The sequence below is a fragment of the Notolepis coatsorum genome (assembly GCF_963971535.1).
Source record: "Notolepis coatsorum genome assembly, chromosome: 20".
Taxonomy (NCBI): Eukaryota; Metazoa; Chordata; class Actinopteri; order Aulopiformes; family Paralepididae; genus Notolepis; species Notolepis coatsorum.
Window position 1 is genome coordinate 7,127,519 of NC_140184.1, and position 12,500 is coordinate 7,140,018.

The window sequence follows — 12,500 nt, forward strand, 5'->3', positions numbered from 1 at the left end:
AGTATCCCGGAGACATCCGCTGGCCGCTGGCCGGCTGTCTGTGTCTGGCCTGGCTCATCGTCTACGCCTCCCTGGCCAAGGGGATCAAGTCGTCGGGGAAGGTACAGCCAAGAGAGATACGTTGTTGAGTTTGGTTAGCCTTCCTTGTGAAGTTGTGGTTGGCTGTGTAAACTAATGTGGGCCTCACTGTCCTCACACTCACACACTGCTCACAGTCAAGGTCTTTCCGGGTGATGGGATCTAGAGACACCAACCCCGTGGCTTCTCCTCCTTCAGCCAGCAGGAGGGGGGAAACGAGTTTCTGTAGAGAAATTATTATTATTACACAATATCGCCCTCTAGTGGATATGCAGCTGAGATGCATTGTTCTGCCTATAAGAGGCTTCATTGATATTTTGTTTGGTTTCACAACCTCGTCCCGCAGCTGTGAGGATAATAATGAAAGAATCGATTTGCTAGTGAATCCTATTCAGGTGAAGCGATTCTACCTTTTATATGACACACTCACGAGTCATGATTTGGGAGCGGAGTTATTGTATGATAACTTGGCAAAACATCCTATTAGATTAGATTAGATTAGATTCAAATGTATTGTCATCATACAGCACAAGTACAGTACAACGAACATACATTTGGCGTCCAACCAGAGTGCAAATGTAGCAGTGAAGTGCAACAGCAATATACAATGTACAGGTGGTTAAACTACAAAGTATACAAATTAGTACTACTGAGTGTAGTGCTGATCAGATGTATGTACAGAGTTGTAGTATAATATGTACAGTGATACAGGTGTAAAGACAGTATGGTAGTAGTCATACTGGCCAGCAGTGTAACTAGTAAGAGTATGATATGTACAGATATAGATATAGTAAAGGACTATGTGCAGGTAAGTATGGTATACACAGTGAGAATAAATATATATACAGCATTATTGTAAATGCTATTATACAGAGCTATGGGTTATATGCAGGTGTACAAGTATGTACAGTATATAGAGGGGTTATATGCAGGTATGTTCAGACACATATGGATATATATATATATATATATATATATATATTATATATATATATATATATATATATATATATATATATATATATATATGCTATGAACTAGGCTACTCTGGACTACTGCACTACAAGCCAAGTGCTCAGTCCAGTGTTGTAAATAACAGACATTGAGCCTCATTTCTTGTTCATATAATTGTCCATTTCCTCTGTACCTCTCTCTCTCTCCATCTCTCTGTACCTCTCTCTCTCCATCTCTCTGTACCTCTCTCTCTCTCTCTCCATCTCTCTTGTACCTCTCTCTCTCTCTCTCCATCTCTCTGTACCTCTCTCTCTCTCTCTCCATCTCTCTGTACCTCTCTCTCCATCTCTCTGTACCTCTCTCTCTCTCTCCATCTCTCTCTCCATCTCTCTGTACCTCTCTCCATCTCTCTGTACCTCTCTCTCTCCATCTCTCTGTACCTCTCTCTCTCCATCTCTCTGTACCTCTCTCTCTCTCTGTACCTCTCTCTCTCCATCTCTCTATACCTCTCTCTCTCTCCATCTCTCTCCCTCTCCATCTCTCTGTACCTCTCTTTCTCTCTCTCTCCATCTCTCTGTACCTCTCTCTCTCCATCTCTCTCCCTCTCCATCTCTCTGTACCTCTCTTTCTCTCTCTCTCCATCTCTCTGTACCTCTCTTTCTCTCTCTCTCTCCATCTCTCTGTACCTCTCTCTCTCCATCTCTCTGTACCTCTCTCTTTCTCTCTCCATCTCTCTGTACCTCTCTCTCTCCATCTCTATTTCTCTCTCCATCTCTGTACCTCTCACTCTCATCTCCATCTCTCTCTCTCTCTCTCTCTCTCTCTCTCCTCTCTCTCTCTCTCTCTCTCTCTCTCTCTCTCTCTCTCTCTCTCTCTCTCTCTCTCTCTCTCTCTCTCTCTCTCTCTCTCTCTCTCTCTCTCTCTCTCTCTCTCTCTCTCTATCTCTCCCTCCTGTATCTCTCCCTGTCTCTGTACCTCTCTCTCTCCATCTCTCTGTACCTCTCTCTCTCTCTCCATCTCTCTGTACCTCTCTCTCTCCATCTCTCTGTACCTCTCTCTCTCCATCTCTCTCCCTCTCTCCATCTCTCTGTACCTCTCTTTCTCTCTCTCTCCATCTCTCTGTACCTCTCTCTCTCCATCTCTCTCCCCTCTCCATCTCTCTGTACCTCTTTTTCTCTCTCTCTCTCTCTCTCTCTCTCTCTCTCTCTCTCTCTCTCTCTCTCTCTCTCTCTCTCTCTCATCTCTCTCTCTCTCTCTCTCTCTCCCTCCTGTATCTCTCCCTGTCCCCCCTGTGGTCAGGTGGTGTATTTCACCGCCACGTTCCCCTACGTGGTGCTGGTCATCCTGCTGATCCGAGGGGTGACTCTGCCCGGCGCCGGAGACGGCATCATGTACTTCATCACCCCCCAAGTGGGAGAAAACTTAAGCGACGCAAAGGTACTTCATTTAACCTCCGTCGAGCGTTTTCAACCCCCCTGTGTTTGCGAACGTGGACAGTTATGGCCAGATTGCCACAACATTTGAGGTAAACACTCCCACATGACCCCTAGAGGAAGAAGCCTATTGGTGTTTGAGGTAAACACTCCCACATGACCCCTAGAGGAAGAAGCCTATTGGTGTTTGAGGTAAACACTCCCACATGACCCCTAGAGGAAGAAGCCTATTGGTGTTTGAGGTAAACACTCCCACATGACCCCTAGAGGAAGAAGCCTATTGGTGTTTGAGGTAAACACTCCCACATGACCCCTAGAGGAAGAAGCCTATTGGTGTTTGAGGTAAACACTCCCACATGACCCCTAGAGGAAGAAGCCTATTGGTGTTTGAGGTAAACACTCCCACATGACCCCTAGAGGAAGAAGCCTATTGGTGTTTGAGGTAAACACTCCCACATGACCCCTAGAGGAAGAAGCCTATTGGTGTTTGAGGTAAACACTCCCACATGACCCCTAGAGGAAGAAGCCTATTGGTGTTTGAGGTAAACACTCCCACATGACCCCTAGAGGAAGAAGCCTATTGGTGTTTGGTGATTCTTTTAGTGCCACCATTAGGCCAAACGCTCAGTCCATTAGGCCCGGTCCACATAAATGGTCTCCGGTGATGCAGCTCCTCGTCGACGATACATTTGTTGTAAGAACCTACATGAAGTCCGCCTGCGCGGACCGAGGCAAGTAAAAGAAGCCTATTTTATTTCGGCCCTTGGTCCCGGAATTACCTCCAGACGCGTCTCTAATGTTCCTCTCCGGTCTCTTTGTGTCGCTTCAAACTAAAAAAGTATCTGAAATCCTTTTGCCACCCGCTGCTCCTGCTTTGACGTGAAGCACTTTCCTGCTTCACCTCTGGCCTCTGTGCCCTCAGTACGCTGAGGCTGATTGTTACTGTTTTATTTGTTTGATCTACTTTTTCTCCTCAATTTTTCTGTATTTTTCTCCCATCCCAAATGAGTCGTTATGTCAATTCCCCCCTCCCCTTCCTGGTTGTTGCGCGCATTTGCCCCCCACTTGCCGGTCTAGGGAGCCCTGAAGTCTATATCAGATGCTTCCTCCGACACATGTGGAGACAGCCAGCCGCTTCTTTTCACCTGACAGCGAGGACTCTCATTGGGCGAGTGTAACGCGTGGGAGGCTCACACTACCTTCCCCAATTCCCTCCCTCGCTGTGCAGGCGCCCTGACCGACCTGTAGGAGTCGCTGTTTACAACAACCAGGATACAACCCACCGGCTTTCCACCCGCTGACTCTGCCAATTGTGTCAGTGTGACGACCGACCAAGCCGGAGGCACCGCTGACAGCTGGATTCGATACCAGTGTCTCTGCGGTGGTAGACAGACGCTTAGTCCGCTGCGCTACCCGGCCGCTCTGTTACTGTTTTATTTTGTATTTTATTAAGCTGAATTTTATTTTACATTTCGGTTGTATGGTGGTAGTCTACTGACAACTTGTATTGTGCTTTGTTATGTATATGTGTTGACATAATTCATGCTTGCCTTCTTGGCCAGATCACCCTTGAAAAAGAGACCACACTACCAAAGGGTTAACCCTTTCACTGCGACAATACAGAAGGTTAACCCTTTCACTACCACACTAGACGGTTAACCAGAAGGTTAAGTGCGTTCCCCCTGCTCCTTTTCCCCTGCTCCCTGCTCCCTTTCCCCTGCTCCCTGCTCCCTGCTCCCTTTCCCCTGCTCCCTGCTCCCTTTCCCCTGCTCCCTGCTCCCTTTCCCCTGCTCCCTTTCCCCTGCTCCCTGCTCCCTTTCCCCTGCTCCCTGCTCCCTTTCCCCTGCTCCCTGCTCCTTGCTCCCTGCTCCCTGCTCCCTGCTCCCTGCTCCCTTTCCCCTGCTCCCTGCTCCCTGCTCCCTGCTCCCTGCTCCCCTGCTCCCTGCTCCCTGCCTCTCCCTCCAGTTCTTCCCTCTCGTTAATTGAACGACCGTGTCTCCGTCAGGTCTGGAAGGACGCAGCCACTCAGATCTTCTTCTCTCTGTCAGCTGCCTGGGGAGGCCTCATCACCCTCTCCTCGTACAACAAGTTCCACAACAACTGCTACAGGTAAACTATCTGGCAGCTGCCTGGGGAGGCCTCATCACCCTCTCCTCCTACAACAAGTTCCACAACAACTGCTACAGGTAAACTATCTGGCAGCTGCCTGGGGAGGCCTCATCACCCTCTCCTCCTACAACAAGTTCCACAACAACTGCTACAGGTAAACTATCTGGCAGCTGCCTGGGGAGGCCTCATCACCCTCTCCTCGTACAACAAGTTCCACAACAACTGCTACAGGTAAACTATCTGGCAGGCAAACATGTGTGCGTGTGTAGGTGTGTGTAGGTGTGTGTGTGTGTGTGTGTGTGTGTGTGTGTGTGGGTGGGTGGCACGGGTGGCACGGGTGGTTTTAATTTGTAGGGGAAAAAAAATAGCGCACATCCTCCGTTTGTTGGTGCTGAGCCAAACTGTAAAAACAGTAATACATAAGACAAAGCGGGGCTCACTTGTTGTTCCAAGGTGTTTTAATTGACAAAAAGGCAGTAGATACGACTCGTACAAACACATCCAGAGACAAGTCAAGTCAGCTTTATTTTCTTTTTGATCCACCTTTTCTCCCATTTTTTCTGTATTTTTCTCCCATCCCAATTTCGTATCATCCAATTCAACCCTCCCCTGTCACGGACGCTGTTTCTTGCCTCCCACAAGCCGGCTGCAATGTGGACTAAGTCATACATAGCACAAGTCCCCTCCGGTACTTGAGGTAACAGCAGTCGCATCTTTTCACCTGCGCAGCTCGATCTCTCAGTGGCGAGGAGTAACGCGTGGGAGGCTCACGCTTCCCCCGACACTTCCTGATTCTACTGCGCAGGCGCACCAACCGACTTGTAGGAGTCGCTTGTTCACAACGTTCGATCCCCACCCTTCAGTTTTCCCTCCCCGTAATACGGCCAATGTGTATTACTGCGGACGACCAGCTAAACTGAAAACAATGTGGAGAGCTGGATTCGAACACGCGAATCCTAGCGTCTCCACACTGGTGGCGAGTGCCTTGCCCACTACACCACCTAGCCACCCCTCAAGTCAGCTTTATTTATGAAGCATGTTTAAAAGCGCCAGAGTTGACCAAAGTACCGTACAAGGCCTTATAAATAATAATAACACATTAAAATACGGTAAAGCAGGCATACAAAGATCAGTACATAGAAGATACATATTTTATACACTATAAATACAAGCAGCACAAAACCCATTAGGAAGGATCAAACGCTAGTGAATAGAAGTTTTAAGCCGAGACTTGACAGAGTCGACGGACGGGGCGAGCCTGATGGAAGTCTAGGGGCTGTTGTGACTGTGGAAGCAGCCAGGAGGCCCAGGTCAGAGAGAGAGAGACACCTGGAGGTGGTGTAAGGGCTTAACACATTGAGCGCCACAAGCTTCCCCCATCCTTCACTATCTAGCGCCAGCTTTTCATGACCATTTTCACCATATTTCATGATCTTTGCGGAGCTATTGTATATTCTATATTATAGCTATGGAGACAATAGTATGGCTCATTTGACAGACACTATTTCTAGTCCAACATGTAAAAAAATAGTTTGTTTCTACACACTGTAGTTTGGGGTTTATTACACGCTAAACATCGCCCATTTCCAAGAGAATCCCGTCTTTTTCCATAGATCGCGAGATAAAACGCGGTATATGCAATAAGCCCAAACCGTTCTGGTTGATCCCCTGAAACCCCAAATAATCACAAATCAAACGTATATACCATGTACACATGTGCCTTTACAAAATTATCAAGGGGGGGGGGGGGGGGGGGGGGGATAGTCTTACCCCGAAAATGCGATCGTTACAAAACGCTTGGTTTATGTCCGGTAAAGTAAGATACTGTGATCGTTACAGAGACATGTTTTAGGTTCGGTAAAATAGACATAGGGGGTCCTTACCTTAGCCAGAAGGTACTCCAAAAAGAATGATTCCAATGATCCCATCGGCGATCGCGATTACTCGTTTATATGTAATTATTACACGTGTTTACGGGACACTATAGGTTTTGAGGCGAGCAGATCTGCTAGCGATTGCTTTGCAAGAGCTCCTCCCCCTCAGAACGAGTCTTGATAGTCCAGTTCATTCATTGTCTCTCCTGATCCCTTTCTATCAGAGTTCAAAAGGTAGGCGATACTGCCACCTGGTGAGATTCGATCGGCATTGCAATTCAAACATTGGCAAACAAGCCAGATCAAAGGAAAAAGATCAAAGGATATAAAAAAAACGTATTATTATTATGTTTGGCGCTCAAGCATTGGCGGTGAAACATGTAATATTACGTGTTTGGCCCCCAATGAGTTAAGAGACCTGGAGGTGGTGTAAGGGCTTAAGAGATCTGCGATATAGGAGGGAGCCAGTTGGTTCAGGGCTCTGAAAGCGAACGGCGGGACAGATTGCGTTGTGTTTCTAGTGCAGTGTGTGTACCAGGACTCATTGGTCTCAGCCAGTTTAGCGCTAATTGTGGGATCTACCTGCTACAACTCCCCTCATTATTTATCAACATCAGTGTTTCCCATTCGTAGGTGTATTTGTGGCAGCTCACCACATTATCAAATAGGACCACCCTGAATATGCTTCCCAAACTGATAATGATGTCTCATCCCACGTTTACACTGTCCTTACCACTGTACACTGTCCTTACCACTGTACACTGTCCTTACCACTGTACACTGTCCTTACCACTGTACACTGTCCTTACCACTGTACACTGTCCTTACCACTGTACACTGTCCTTACCACTGTACACTGTCCTTACCACTGTACACTGTCCTTACCACTGTACACTGTCCTTACCACTGTACACTAGGGGTGGGAATCGCCAGAGGCCTCACGATACGATACTATTGCGATACTTGCGTCACGATACGATAGTATCGCGATACTAAATATATCGCGATACGCTGAGTATTGCAATTTTTTTTAAATCAAATTTCATTTATTACCTTTTTTCAACTGCAAAGTAAAACTTTGTCAACATGTTTTATCTAATAAAATAAAGTTCAGTCTGTTCATCTCACTTCAATCATTTTTATTGCAGAACATGGTATTTTCTCATGCAGACAGATGTCAACACTGTAATCTGTGTTGCATGTACCTGACAAACTGAACTGTTTGTATTACAGTCATATTCCAACTTAACTGAATGCACATGTGTGGACTACTGTACTTTTACAGGTATTGAAATGAACAATGCAACTTCCTTATACAAAAAAAAATTATTTAATTTTTTTTATGAATAATTAAATATCGATACTTGGCGTCCCTGTATCGATACAGTATCGCCACGCAAAGTATCGCGATACTACTACCTACTGTACACTGTCCTTACCACTGTCCTTACCACTGTACACTGTCCTTACCACTGTACACTGTCCTTACCACTGTACACAATGTACACTGCCCTTGCACATATGTCCAGCATTTATGAATGTGAACAATAGAAACGTGATGTCATCCAGATGCTAAATCAGAAGATACTTCAGACAATGAATTGGTAAATATGGTAAATTGACAGGCACCCAACGTTTATGTGGATAAAGTTTCATATTAGGGTTTTAACTCATTGACTGCCAGCTATTAGCCTTGGCCCTGTGGTAGCACTGCCACGCTTTAAAAGATAGGAGTGAGTCACCTTGTTTGTAGAGCTATAACTATATTCTATATTATAGCTATGGATACAATACTATGGCCCATTTGACATCGAGTATCTATCGTTCAAGATGTGAAAAATAATGTCTTTTTTTCATCCATACATTCCCGTTTTATGCCGTGGTGAATATGAGTATGGTTTTAGATTGGTCTGGGTGTAATTCCCAAAATGCTGAGGAATAGCCTTATGCGTGTATTATACTATAACCGTTGCCGTTTCCTGTACCCGCTATTATTCTCAAATCAAATCTATATCATAGGTATTATGTTTCATCATGAATGCATGAAGGGGGGGGGGGGCTCGTTTTTTGATGCTTTGATCGCCACCAACGGCATATGTTGTGGACTAACGTTACACACACACGTTCGGATCGATATGAAGACATGGCTGGATCAACGCAAGATTGATATCATATAGCCCTTACCTTGACTAGGATGTACCCCAAAAAGAATATTCCAATTATCTGATCGTGACTCCAAGTATTGATGTCCATCGTGTCGCCAACATAATCCACCACACATCATGCATCGGGAGCATTTGATCCTTCTCACTCTGACCGTTATAACCGCTCAGATTGCCAAAAAAAAGAAAAACGACCCGGAGACATTTGATCGACGCACAGGCCAAGATACAAGGTTACAAAGGGTGCTCGATACCGCCACCTGGGAGGATCTGGCCGGTACTGCACCCTCTGCGTTCAGTATGCCTTCTACTATATTAAAATCGGAAAAAAGGAAAAACGATCAAATAACGTATATATACGTGGTTGGCGTTCAACGGTTGTCGGCCAAACACGTATATAATCGTTGTTGGCGGCCATTGAGTTAAGAAATGTATACATTTAAAAAGAAAATCCAATGGCAGAAAATACTGAATGCAGGTGCGCTCGTAAAAACAGGACACGCTGAACCTCTTACACTAACAACGGTGTCTTAAACAGCGCACAATTCAACGACCCAATGATATGGGTCTGTGCTTGTAAAAACAGCCTCAAGCTCAAACAAACGACAACTCAACAACAATCATATCAAACGATTATACAATACTCAAAACATAATATCACATTATGGCTGTCACCTTTTCCACAAATCCGGTTTGACTTGGAAGAACCTACTGGGGAAAATAAACACGTCTACATGCTGGGTTGCAGTTCCACCGATTCTAGTGGATTCTAATTCTAATTTAATTAATTTCCAATAGGAGCGCGTGCGGCCACGAGGTGCACGACAGGAAGGGGCGCGAGCTAAATTGGAAGGCGTTGGTGCGGCTCGTGCCGCCCTGCTGAATTAGCATACATTTAACTCGAGTTCAACTTTATGAAAATGAATCTGTCCAAAGCAGCGCACCGCCTCGCGCAATTCTGATTAAAGTGCCAAACCAGGAGGAGGTGCAGATCAAATATGAATTGAGATCCAGCAACTGCGTGGCCTATTATTTATTGCCTAAAATGTTGTCAGATACATTATTTGAGTGGACCGTTTAGGTGGAAAAAGAGAACGTTTACCAAGCCCTGTGTTTGAAAGCTGCGAGTTGAAACCAAGGACTATCCAATCAGCTGTTTGCAGTGTTTCCATAGATAGACCACCGCAACACTACTAAAATGGATATTTTTAATCCCCATGGGGGAATTCATGTGTATTAACGCACACGGGATAGGGAAAGGGGGGGTTCTGGTGGGTTTAATCATAGGTTAGAATTAGATCATTCATAACATTATGATGGAATTGTGTGTCACTCTCCCAAAACATGCTCGTAGATGTGTTTAATTGCTGCTTTCTATAGCCTAAAATGCAATGGATATGTTTATGATATTGACATATTTTGTATATTTGCCAATGTCAATGAAGGAAAAAAAACAACATTCAATTGGCCAATAAGGATGTGATGACATCATGATCATATAAGGATGTGATGACATCATGACCATGTAAGGATGTGGGGGCATGTGCCATATGTCGGTGGAAATGCACCTTCAGTCCAGCAGCTGAAAACACCTGCTCTGAACAGCTGCTCACATGATCACAATCACTATTCAGAGAGTATGGCTGCATAGCTGCTTCTGTCTCCTAGAAATAGTAAAATGGTGCCCTCTGGTGGGTAAGATGTCTCATTGCTGCCATGTAGTAAAATAATTTCCTCCCATTGATACAATTCAAGATGCCACTTCAAGCTGTTCATAATTAATATCTTTACCAACATTAGATCGATACAATTCCATGTGACAAACCAAATTCTTAACGATCAATTAAGAGTTGCTCATGTTCACACATTGATTAATTGGACTGTGCGCTAGACAGTGGGGATAGCAGAGATACATTTTTAAACTGAGTGTAATTTCCCTTTAAAAGAATACTTCACCCAAAAATGATGATTTGTATATCAATTACTCACCCCGTGATGCTTTGAATTCATGACGTTTTTTGTTTTGTTTTTCTCTCGCATGCCTCCATGGTGAACGTAGAATCCCCAAAACTGTAGCTATACTTGATGAATTGAAGTTATTGGAGGCCAATTTTAACAAGAGCAAAATTATATCAAAACATCAATTTACAAACTCTCCAACACATCTTGCAGTATAATGCAAGTCTCCTTTATCCGGTTGTATAATAATAATAATAATAATAATAATAATAATAATAATAATAATAATAATAATAATAATAATAATAATAATAATAATAACAATAATAATAATAATAATAATAATAATAATAAACGTTATTTGTATAGTACCTTTGATACAAGACGTGCAGCTCAAAGTGCTTCACAGCAGTAAAAAAGACATAAAATGAACACAACATTGGCAGATCAAGAGCAATGCATGAAGTGCAGATATAAAATAAGCATAAAATGAGCATAAAATAGACAGAAGCAAAATAAAGATAAGGCATAGAACATTAAATCACATAATTTTGTCATATAGACCTGTTTTCTGTATACGTCAGACTCAGGGCTAGATACACAAAGACTGGAGTGCACGGTGCTAATTGCACCCTTACTTCACAGTAGAATGGATTGCACGGTGCTAATTGCACCCTCACTTCACAGTAGAATGACTTCATACATTTCTCAGTATGGTTTCCCCCAGTGGGAATCAAACCCCCAACCTTGTGGTTTTGAACGGTGTCCCAGCAGGGGGCTACAGGATGAGGGCAAAAATAAACACTGAAGGTTGCGTGTGCCTTATCCAATGGAAGGAGGATTTGTGAGTAGAATACACAGATAATGCTATGTTATTTCTACTAACAACATTCAAGATGATTTATTGTCATGTGCACCTTTAAACAGACAGTTTGCCGTACAATGAAAAACGTACTGCTATAGTCCGCCCTTCACACAAAATCACACAGTTCACACAATCACTCAATACTTAACTAGAATGAACAACTTAATACAAGTGAATGCTAAAAATAAGGAGATCTTAAAAAAAGACTAACATTTTAGTAGTTGTGAGCTAAAGTGAATTCCAGACATCCATTTTGCGAATGTCTGAGATTGCTTGTGGAATAGACTGTGATTGTTTGTGTCGACAAGGTGTTTAATTAACACTGGTTATTGTCCTCTAACATATTTGCTCATGTGACACGGTGGTTAGCACTGTTGCCTCACAGCAAAAAGGTCCTGGGTTCGAACCCCAGCAGGGGGCCTTACTGTGTGGAGTTTGCATGTTCCTCCTGCGTGGGTTTCCTCCAGGTACTCCGGTTTCCCCCACACCATATAAAGACATGTATGTTGCTAGGTATATAATACTCCTGCCATTGCTCTTGACCAAGGTACTGGTATTACAACTGGAGTTGGTCCCTTGACCAGGGTACTGGTATTACAACTGGAGTTGGTCCCTTGACCAAGGTACTGGTATTACAACTGGAGTTGGTCCCTTGACCAAGGTACTGGTATTACAACTGGAGTTGGTCCCTTGACCAAGGTACTGACATTACATGGAGTTGGTCCCTTGACCAAGGTACTGGTATTACAACTGGAGTTGGTCCCTTGACCAGGGTACTGGTATTACAACTGGAGTTGGTCCCTTGACCAGGGTACTGGTATTACAACTGGAGTTGGTCCATTGATTGATTGATTGATTGATTGATTGATTGATTGATTGATTGAATGAAAACTTTATTAACAGATTGCAGAATGGGTACAATACAGTACGGCTCAATACAAACTATTGTTAAGGGGATGCAGACCAGAAAAATACTTTTGTCTTGTTTACATCAGGGTCCCCCATGACCGAGGGTACTTTTTTAGCTTTTTAAATGAATTATTATCTTTATTTTATTGTCTTATTT

General features: G+C 44.0%; 1 protein-coding gene across 1 annotated transcript in view; it reads left to right on the top strand.

The window, feature by feature from the left end:
* The window catches only part of slc6a5 (solute carrier family 6 member 5), a gene marked incomplete at both ends in the record, with an annotated part of 123,122 nt that overhangs the window by 21,537 nt on the left and 89,085 nt on the right, over nucleotides 1-12,500 (top strand). Inside the window, 3 exons of the mRNA XM_084337643.1 lie at nucleotides 3-101; nucleotides 2,332-2,469; nucleotides 4,471-4,574. Of these exons, the coding sequence (XP_084193769.1) occupies nucleotides 3-101; nucleotides 2,332-2,469; nucleotides 4,471-4,574 (341 nt within the window). The remainder of the gene's footprint in view (nucleotides 1-2; nucleotides 102-2,331; nucleotides 2,470-4,470; nucleotides 4,575-12,500) is intronic.